The following is a 10,804-nucleotide window of genomic DNA, read 5'->3' on the forward strand; positions in this document are numbered from 1 at the left end:
GGACACATCTCTAAGGGCAGGCATGAACTCTTCCTCCAGAGTCCTCGGGACTGAAATTGAGGACAAAGTCTCCCAGGGACCCCAAAGACAATGCCATTCATGGGGCCTTAGAAATCAAGCAAAAGTCTGCACTCAGAATTGGAAATTTACTCTGGAGGCAGAGGCAGGGGAATATCTAAAAGTTAGAGAGCAGCCCAGCCTACATAGAAAGTTCCAGACCAGCTAAGGTACATAGTGAGACGCACTGTCTTAAAAACAGTCACCACCAATGTCAAACAAACTCCCACGGACATTGAGATCTGTGTGAGCACTGAGGACTGTAGGATTAGCTGCCGTCGACTCTGGGTTTAAAGACAGCAAACCTCTCATGAAAACAATTTGATGCCTGGAGTTTATTTCGGGAAAATGGGGTAAGAGGAACAGACTGAGCTCTGGTCAATTGCTGAACCTTAGGACCTGAGAGTCATACTTAATCTGAACAGGAGCTCATTCAGAACCCCAGGGATTGTAGGGTTCTTGTGTTGTTTGGAGATTTCTGGAGGGTTTTTTTTGGGGGGGGGGGTGACAGGGTTTCTCTGTAGCCCTGGATGTCCTGGAACTCACTCTGTAGACCAGGCTGGCCTTGAAAATCCCCTTGCCTCTGCCCCGTGAGTCCTGAGACTACAGCTGTACACTGCCATGCCCCAGTTTTGTTTGTTTATTGTTTTTTTTTTTAACTATGTACATGATGACATCGGTCATTTTCAAGAGCAGTGTGGGCTCTAAACTGCTGAACAACCCCTCCATCGTTCAGTAGGGTCTCATTACGTCACCTATGCTGGTCTTCAGCCCACCGTGCAGTCAAGGATGATAATTCTCTTTCCTTCCTTCCTTCCTTCCTTCCTTCCTTCCTTCCTTCCTTCCTTCCTTCCTCTCTCCCTCTCCATTCATTCTCTGTATCTCTTGCCTCTTCTCTCCCTCCTTCCTCAGGGTCTTACCCAGTCCGACATTAAACTATGTACTGAACTGGACTCGAAATCGTAGCAATTCTCCTGCCTCAGCCTCTACCTCCCGCGTTGAGTACAGACCCGAGAGCCACCATGCCTTGCCTGTGAAGGGTATATTTCTCAAACTAGCAACAAGTCCTGCTCACCCCCAACCCCTCCCAGCTCTTCTTACAGGGCTTAGAGGGGGGATCAGGGCAGCCTCACAGGCACCCCCTTCCCGCAGGGCATCCCCCCCACCCCCCACCCCCGCACCTGCAGCAGGTGGCTGGTACGGCCTGGGGCGTCGGCCGGGGATGGGCGGAGTCCGGAGCGCGGGCGGGCGGTGGGCGGGCCGGGGCGGGGCCGCACCTGGGCGAGGCGACAGGTGCGCCGCCCCACGGGGGGAGGAGCGGGCGCGGGGCGGGAGGGGACCGCGGCGGGACACCCGGGCCGGGAGCCCGCGGGCAGCCACCGCAACCTCCTCGCAGGGCCGCCACCACGGGGTCCGGGATGAGCCTCATTCGGAAAAGGGGCTTCTACAAGCAGGACATCAACAAGACTGCCTGGGAGCTGCCCAAGACCTACCTGGCGCCCGCGCACGTCGGCAGCGGGGCCTATGGCGCGGTGTGGTGAGACCCGGGGACCCCAGGAGGCAGAGGAGCCAAGGGTCACCTCCTCGGTAGCCTCCCCGGGTGAACCCGGTGGCAGTGGGGCCCCTGTGGGTTGAGTCGGTGGCGAATCTGGTTCTCCAAGGCTGTAACTTTTAAAAGGGATCTCGGAGTTCGTGGGACAGATCCCTGCGGTTGCAGATGAGGCCCCAAGAAGGGAACTTGCTAAATCGCAGAGTAGGGACTCCCGGCCTGCTCTGCATCCTGTCAGCAAGACCTGTTTCTGTCCCTGCTCCGCTGCCCCTTCCTCGGTGTCGCCCCCTACACACAGACTCTGCTGGTCTCAGGCCAGCCTGGGGAACCCAGAGTAGAGGTGGCTAGGACAGGGCCGGAGGGACAGGGAGAGTTTAGGCTCTTTGCGCAGCCCCTCCCCTTCACCTGCCTGTGACCCCGCAGCTCGGCCATCGACAAGCGGACAGGGGAGAAGGTGGCCATCAAGAAGCTGAGCCGGCCCTTCCAGTCGGAGATCTTTGCCAAGCGCGCTTACCGCGAACTCCTGCTGTTGAAGCACATGCACCATGAGAACGTAGGCTGCCTCAGGGGTGTGGATGTGTTGGGGATCAGAGGGCAGGCAGAGAGGCCCAGGAGGGGGCCTACCCAGGGTCTTGGGTGCAGGGCCAGGAGAATGAACCTCCCTTGCCCCACCCTGGTTTCTCAGCTAAGGACTAAGGAGAGTCCAATGAGAAGGTGCCAGGACTTGTCCAGCTTACTTTCCAGAGAAACGCACAACCGTTTCTTGATTGTGAGGAGGAAGTAGGCACAGGGGAGCTTCGTGATTGGTTCTGAGACAACTCCAGTCCTGCCCGAGCCTGGGCTCTTGAGCTAAAGCACTCTAAGTCTGACGCCAAACACTCACTGAGTATTTAATGCATGCTGGAAGCTGGCTAACTTCTCTAATCCTCTCCATAATACATGCCGTCCAGGGCTTGTGGGGAAGGGGGAGGACACTAAAGCACAGGAAGGTTCCCCGGATTATGCAGCAGCAGAGCTGACCTTCGAAGTGGAGGGAGGTAGAGCCTGGTGCCTGACCATTTGACCATCCTGTCTGATGGAAACCATGACCCGGCCCTGGACCAGGGAGAAGGGCTGGGGTCCATTTCAAATAAAGCCTTGTACATTGTGAACCCCCAAATCCTTTCAGACAACCTTTCCTCAGTGGCCCCCAGTTGTCAAGTGGAGGGTGGCTTGCCTCTGACTCTGTGGCAGGCAAGGACAGACTGACAGATGTGGCTGGGGACCCGGGGTCTAAGGCTGGAGCTGAGGTCCACAGTCCTAAGAACCTGGAAGCTCAAAGGCTTTTCATCCCCTTCCCCCTCTTGACCCTCAAGATTTGTTAGTTGGAAGTGGGTCCATTCACCCCAAACCCCAAATTTGGGAACAAGCTTACCTTGTTCTCGGTCTGGCCCCCCCATACTGTTTGCCTGCCAGCTGGGGCCACCTTTTGTAGCAGAGGGTGACCTGGATGGGGGACCTGGGTAGCTGAATCCCTAAGGATAGGGAAGAATGGTGGGGACAGTCCAGCCTCACTGGTGACCCTTTCTCCAGGTCATTGGGCTTCTGGATGTCTACACACCTGCCACTTCCGTTCGAAACTTCCAAGATTTGTGAGTTGGGCTGCACTGGGGTTGGGGTATTGGTAGATCTTAATGGTGACTTGGAACTACTTTGGGGCAGAGTATTCCAGGTGGAAAGGGGTCCCCCCCCCCCCCAGCCTGCCTAGAGAGGTACGTCAGCTGGGGATAGAAGGGCTGTAGGGAAAGGCTGTAGGGTACCTGCCCAGAGCTGTCTACACAGCTCCTACACTTGTTACCAGACCCTGGCACCAGGAAGAACTGCTGGCCCTCACAGGGTGTGTACTGACTCCCCTCACAATTCCAGGCAGTCAGGTGTGACTTTGGACCTCATGATACCTAGAGAGTTTGGTTTTGTTTTTCCTAGAAGGAAGTGAGGGCTGGGTAGCTCTGTACCGTCTGGCTGATGTGGTTTGACTGTTACAGACAAGCAGAACATATAGTTGCGTCAGGTTTTGCTGGCGAGAGCCTGGATAAGGATGCTTGTTTGGGTGATACTGAGAATTCCAGGTGTGAGTGGCAGCAAAAATGGCTTCCAGTAAGTTAAGCTTCTTCTCATCCTACCACAATGCCACTGAGGCTGTGGGAGTGTTTCGGTGTCTTGTCTCTTTAAATTGGACCTCTCATGTAGCCCAGGCTGACCCCCAACTACCTATGTAGCCAAGGATTGCCCTTGAACTTCCCATCCTCCTGTCTCCAATTCCCAAGAGCTCGGATTCCAGGCCTTGGTGCCAGGAACCGAACTCAGGGTTTTGTGCATGCTAGACAAGAGCTCTACCAGCCTAGCCGCATCCCCAGCCCACAGAGAATGGAAGTCCCAAGCAGGGTGTTGATACTGTCTGTCAGATTTAGAGGACATGGCCAACAGCTCTGAGAAAGGAGCAGGAAGTCCCTGGGGAGAAACAACAGTGTTGAGGACCCCGACTTTGATCTACATTACAGTGTGGGATCCCCAGGGCAGACCTAAGGCCAGCTCAAACCAAGCTGACAGGAACTATGCCATCTGTTTGGACGTGGTGGCTGAGGGAGGTTGATACAGGTGACTAGGAGTCCCAATCCCTGCCTGGCATTTGAGGAGGAAGAACGGACCTTGAGGAAAAGATAATGAGCTTGACCTCGGGTCCCTGACTCATCCAGAGCCCGTGAAATCACAGGAGAGGGGAACAGGGATGTAAACCAGGCTAGTATCCTCTTTGTGGGTGATAGCTGAACCCCAGGGACAGGACATGATAAGACGGGATACAAGGATATTGATCCAAAGTCTACATTTGCTAGAAGGCACAAAGGGTGAGCTGGTGGAAACCGGAAGGAGAGGAGGGCTGGCAGGTTACTGTGAGGGAGCTGACACTCAGCAGGATGACACAATGGAAGAGTCACTGTGCTTGAGGTGGTGACTGGGACCTTGATCCCAACAGTTTAGGACAAACACAGGTACTAGATTGTGAGAAACAGTGTATGAAGGCAGTGAGGTAAACTCTGTGTGTGTGTGTGTGTGTGTGTGTGTGTGTGTGTGTGTGTGTGTGTGTATGCAAGTCCTTGAATGAGCCCCTGAAATCAAAGACAGTTATGAGTTGCCTGATGTGGTTGCTGGGAATTGAACTTGGGTTCTCTAGGAAGACTAGCAGGTGCTCTTAAAAGCTGAGTGATTCTTCTAGCATCCAGCAGTAGCTTTCAGAAGCAAAGTCCATGGAAGGCAAGGTGGTATAAACATGCAATCCCAGCACTCAAGAGGCAGATTAAGCTCTGTGGGTTCGAGGCCACCCTTGTGTACATTGAGTTCCAGGCCAGGCAGGGCTATATATTGAGGCCCTGCCTCAAAATAAAAAAAAGAAATGTGTGCCTGCGTGCATTCAAGTGTGTGTGAGTGTGCGTGTGTGTGTGCGAGTGCCTGTGTGCATGCCTGTGTGTGTGCGAGTGCCTGTGTGCATGCCTGTGTGTGTGCGAGTGCCTGTGTGCATGCCTGTGTGTGTGTAATTGCATGTGCGTGTGCATGTATGTGTGTAACACACACCTTTTATTACCTATTACCTTTCTTTCTAGCTCTGCTGTTACCTTGAGTCACACTTCCGGGTTGCTGACCCTGGCCAGTTTCTCTTGAGTGCTTAACAGCTGGGGTCCCTTCTCCACCCTCTGAAGATTGTTTCCTGTTTCCTTCCTGGCAGGGCCTCTATACTGTAGTTAGAGGAGTCAGCTGGGGTGAGCGTGGCCCTCTGCAGGAGAAAGTTTTGGATAGAGGTAGAAATGCGGGCAGAGGCTGCAGGCTCACAGCTGGTCGGCTAGAGAGAAGGGCATAGCCAGGGAACCTTTGTATGAATGCAGGCTTGTGGTGATTCCCACCCTGAGCTCTGCCAACCAGGCTGCTGTGGCAGACGTGCCAGGAGCCCAGGCTGGGCACTGCCGATTCCTCATTATCTTGTTTTGTGTGCATTTGTTCATATGTATGGAGCTGCATGTGTGTGTACTATACAAGTATGTATGCGTTGTATGTGGGTGCTGAGGCCTGAACTCCTGTCCTCTTGTTCTTTTTTTTTTTTTTCCGGAGCTGGTGACCGAACCCAGGGCTGTCCTCTTGTTCTATTCATACATGTGTGCATATGTGTCCGTTTATCTGGGGGTCAGAGATCAACCTCCTATGCTGTTGTTCCACATGTTCTATCTACCTGGTTGGTTCTTGTGATTGTAGGTGTGTGTGTTTGTGTGTGTGAGTGTGTTTGTGTGTGTGTGTGTGTGTGTGTGTGTGTGTGTCCACCTGCGTGAGCGCTCTATCCCCTGCGCAGTGAGTTTTGCGCCCTGCATGCATGCAGTTCCCACAGGGGCCAGAAGAGGGCACCAGATCCTCTGGAACTGGAGTTACAGGTGAGCCTCAGGATTTGGATGCTTGGAACTGAACCTAAGTCCTCTGAAAGATCAAAGCCATCTCTCTCTCTCTCTCTCTCTCTCTCTCTCTCTCTCTCTCTCTCTCTCTCTCTCTCTCTCTCTCTCCTAAAGATCTATTTATTTATATGAGTACACTGTCATTTTCTTCAGAAGAGGGCACCAGATCTCATTAGCCACCATGTGGTTGCTGGGAATTGAACTCAGGACCTCTGGAAGAGCAGCTGCTGAGCCATCTCTCCAGCCCTCAAAGCTATCTCTTATCCCCTTCCCTGTTTTCTGAGGCAGGGTCGTTCACTGGCTTGCCAGTTAAGCTAGGTTTGCCGGCTAATCTCAGCACTAGGATTACAACTGAACTCCACGACACCCAGCTTTTATATGTGGGTGCTGAGACTTGAACTCCAGACCTCCTCATGCATCTGAGCACTGTGTCAGCTGCACCATCTCTCCAGCCCCCGGACTCACCATGTAGCCCAGGCTGGACCTTAACATGTGGCAATCCTGCCTTAACTCTCCAAGTGTCCAGATTACAGGCATGAACTATCACACCTGAGTCTTCTTACGCTTTCTTGCCCGGTGTTGTCTCCCAGGTTCCTGTTGTGCCCTACTTCTGTCCCCACCCTGCCACCTCTCTGAGGTCACACCTGGGCCCATGGGAGGCTGGGAACTGTGCTAAAAAAGCCTCCTGCCTTCCAGCTACCTGGTGATGCCTTTCATGCAGACCGACCTGCAGAAGATAATGGGGATGGAGTTCAGTGAGGAGAAGGTCCAGTATTTGGTGTACCAGATGCTCAAAGGTCTAAAGGTGGGTGGAGCCCGCATGGCAGCCAAAGGCTACCTCAGTGTCAAGAGCCAGCTCACTGTGATGGGGCAGGGGGTGTTCTGAGACGCTGGTGTGGATGCTGGTGCCTCCCATTCACCACTCTCTCTTCCTTTCAGTACATCCACTCAGCTGGTATCGTTCACAGGGTGAGTGCTTTCTCTGCCACGGTGGTCCCGGTCCAGGGGGAATGTGTGCTGGGGTGGGAACTGGGTACTCTGGTGGCCAGAGAATTGGGTGCAGCAGAGAGAGTGACAGTTCTCAGGAGACAGAGGCTGTGAGTGTTTCAGGGTTAATATGGTAGAATGTCTGGGTTGAGAGGTTGGGGAAACACCTAGGATCGTAGGGGTGTGTGTGTGTGTGTGTGTGTGTGTGTGTGTGTGTGCGTGTGTGCTGCCCCATGAGCCCCTGAGCCAATAGCTGGCGCTTCAGGCTCTGAGGATAGGGGTGGTGGAAAAGGATGTAGAGTCCGATGTCATTTTTACGCAGGAAGAAACTGAGGCCTGAAGGAGAAGTGAACTGACCCAACTGTTGTTGCAGTGTAGGGAAGGATGTGTGTGTGCATGCACACATGTGTATGCACTCGTGTGTGTGTGTGTGTGTGTGTGTGTGAGAGAGAGAGAGAGACAGACAGACAGACAGACAGACAGACAGACAGATCTGAGGCCACCTGCTGGCTCTGCATCAGTTTGATGTCTCCTCTCTGCCCCCCTCCCCCAACCCTCCCAGGACCTGAAGCCAGGCAACCTGGCCGTGAATGAAGACTGTGAGCTGAAGGTGGGTCACAGCAGGTCCACCCAGGCTTGGGGAGGTGGATGGAATTTTGGGTGAGGTAGGTTCTGTCCCTCAGAACCCCGTTCCTCAGCCAGCTTGTTATCCCTGTGTCCCTTGAGCCATAGATCCTGGACTTTGGGCTGGCACGCCACACGGACGCGGAGATGACTGGCTATGTGGTGACCCGCTGGTACCGGGCTCCTGAGGTGATCCTCAGCTGGATGCATTACAACCAGACGGGTCAGTGCTCAGCTGCCCTGCAGGCCCTGGTGACCTACACTGGAGAGCATCAGATGGGCCAGACAACACCCCTCTTTCCTTACAGTGGATATCTGGTCTGTTGGCTGCATCATGGCCGAGATGCTAACCGGAAAGACACTCTTCAAGGGTAAGGACTGTATCCTTTGCTGGAAGTGGATGACGTCTATCTGGGGACTCCCTTCCCTCAGCAACGATATTTAAATGCGTCTCGCCGTGGAAGCCAGACAGGCCCCCTGAAGGATTATTTATTGCACGTAGTTTTATTTTTCAGACAGCAGTCCTGGCTGGCCTAGGACTTGCTATGTAGGTCAAGCTTGCTATGTAGGTCTCTACCTCCCGAGTACTAGGACTAAAGGTGAAACCGTGGTCTCCTGTGTCCCAGCAAGCATCTCAGGCTCATTATGTAGCCAAAGATGACCTTGAACTGCTGCCTCTCTTCCTGGCACCTCCCAAGTGCCGGGGTCACAAACGTGTGTCACCATGCTGGGGATGGAACCCAGGGTTTCATGCTGAAGCCCAGCCCCTAGAATGGTTTTAAAGATTTATTTTTATGTATGTGTATGTCTGTGTGAGTGCAGGGTGTGTGTGTGCAGATACTGAGAGGCCAGAAGAGGGCGCCAGATCCCCTGGAGCTGGAGTCACAGGATTTTTTGTTTTTGTTTTTGTTTTTTGTTTTTTGTTTTTTTAAAGGCACGGTGCTGGGAACTGAACTTGGGTCCTCTGGAAAAGCACCAAGCACTCTACAGCCCCACTAGAATGGTTTAAAATGCAGATATCAAAAGATAAAAATGAGTCTTTCCTGCCCATATCTCTGCTAAGAAACCGAACATAAGCACGTGGGGGATCCCTCATGAGCCAGGCAGGAGAAGGGACGGGGGCATCCCACTCAGCTCAGAATGAAGAGAGGAAAGGGGAGGGGAATTTGGCAGGCTGGGTCTGGGTAGCCTGGGCAGCCTCCTCCTAACCTGGGCTGTCTGTCGGGAAGCCCTCAGGAGACCTGCTCCAGCCTTGCCAAGAGCCTGCTGTGGTTAGGTGGGTCTGGAGCCAGGAGTGTCTTCCAGGCTGCCCGGAACGAGGCTGGAGGTGGGGCGGGCGGGCTCAGAACACCGCAGAGAGCAAGGCTGTGCCTTAACTGGGTGTCAAGACCTGGACCAGCTGACCCAGATCCTGAAAGTGACTGGGGTGCCAGGTGCCGAGTTCGTGCAGAAGCTGAAAGACAAGGCGGTGAGTGGCTCTGACTGGCACCTTCCCATGGGGTCCCTCTACAGGGCATCGCCTCTTTTCCTCCAACGGGGCCTTCAGCCATACTTTTCTCCCCTCAGGCAGGGCCTGAAGAAATCCTATGTTTTTCTGTCTTCCAGGCCAAATCCTACATTCAGTCCCTGCCCCAGAGCCCCAAGAAGGATTTCACACAGCTTTTCCCACGCGCCAGCCCGCAAGGTGAGACCTGGCTCCGATCCCCAGAGTGCCTGCAGCCCATCCCAACAGCCATCTGTCCCACGCCCACTGGGTAAGGCTCACCTTGTGGTCTGTCCCCGCAGCTGTAGACCTGCTGGACAAGATGCTGGAGCTGGACGTGGACAAGCGTCTGACCGCTGCTCAGGCACTCGCTCACCCCTTCTTTGAACCCTTCCGGGACCCTGAGGAGGAGACAGAGGCCCAGCAGCCATTTGATGATGCCTTAGAGCGGGAGAAACTCAGCGTGGACGAATGGAAACGTAAGAGATCCCCCCGTCCTCCCTCCACCTGCCCACCCTCCGGACCTGAGGTGACACACCTGTCCCCAATAGCTGTCCATCTCCTTTGGGCTTTTCTCCTTGAGCTGGTTTCCACCGTCTGAGGGTGGGCTCTCCTAGGCGCACCCTAAAGCGCACGCGCTTTCCACAGAACACATCTACAAAGAGATCGCCAACTTCAGTCCCATAGCCCGGAAGGACTCGAGGCGACGAAGTGGGATGAAGCTGCAGTGACTGCCCGATCTAACCAGCGGCTGAGCCCGAGACTGTGACAGGGCCAAACTCTCCCTCAGGACCAATATTATTTTGTCACTACTTCTATCTCAGGGTTTATAGGAATGTAGTGTCCTGAGCCGAGGGAAGAATCTTCCGATGGCCTAAGGTTCAGGCCTGAGGGAGAATTCCAGCCTGCTGTTTGGGGGGTGGGGGTGGGGTGTATTAAAACAAACATGTGGGTGATTGCCTGGCTGTGGGGTCCCTTCCTTCCTGGAGGGTTGGGACCAAGGATATGTCAGTCAGGCTGAGGGCCTTATAGGGAATGACTAGGGTCTGCTTCTGGGGTGGGGGGGGGGAGGTGCAGCACAGACCAGGATGAGGGCTTAAAGAGATGACTGCCTTTTACCTTTTTGGAGGTCAGAATATATATATTCACATGTAGCCCAGGCTGTCCTCCATGTAGCCCAGGCTGACCTTGAGTCTTCCTCTTCTCCTTTTTTTTTTTTTTTTTTTTTTCGGAGCTGGGGACCGAACCCAGGGCCTTGCGCTTCCTAGGCAAGCGCTCTACCACTGAGCTAAATTCCCAACCCCCCTCTTCTCCTTTTTTGAAACAGCATCTCATCTGGCTATGTTGCCCTGGAGCACTGCCTGGCCTGGAACTCAAGAGCTCTACCTGCCTCTGTTTCTGGGTGGTGGGATTAAAGGCGTGCACCACCAGCCAAATCCCCCTTTTCTGTTTATTTTGAGACAGCATCTCTCTAACTCAGGGTAACCAAATGCTTGAAAGTCAACCTATCCTTGGCAGTTCTCGGCTCGTGCCAGCCTGCCCACCACCACACACACACCTGCCAAGGATGACACTGCTTCCTGTGTACCTTCTCTCAGCTTTTTCTCCGGCTTGGGCTACCCCTGAAATCCC

General features: G+C 54.0%; 1 protein-coding gene across 1 annotated transcript; it reads left to right on the forward strand.

Annotated features, from left to right (window-relative positions):
- Positions 1 to 1,409: 1,409 nt before the first annotated feature.
- Positions 1,410 to 10,602, forward strand: Mapk13 (mitogen activated protein kinase 13). The gene is given in 12 exon segments (NM_019231.3): positions 1,410 to 1,594; positions 2,030 to 2,159; positions 3,179 to 3,237; positions 6,775 to 6,883; positions 7,018 to 7,047; positions 7,628 to 7,675; positions 7,798 to 7,912; positions 7,998 to 8,069; positions 9,078 to 9,157; positions 9,295 to 9,373; positions 9,475 to 9,651; positions 9,821 to 10,602. Coding segments are annotated over 12 exon segments (1,101 nt in total). The 5' UTR covers positions 1,410 to 1,475; the 3' UTR covers positions 9,904 to 10,602.
- Positions 10,603 to 10,804: the final 202 nt, after the last annotated feature.

This window comes from Rattus norvegicus, chromosome 20 (assembly GCF_021556685.1).
Source record: "Rattus norvegicus strain SHRSP/BbbUtx chromosome 20, alternate assembly SHRSP_T2T, whole genome shotgun sequence".
NCBI classification, from domain to species: domain Eukaryota; kingdom Metazoa; phylum Chordata; class Mammalia; order Rodentia; family Muridae; genus Rattus; species Rattus norvegicus.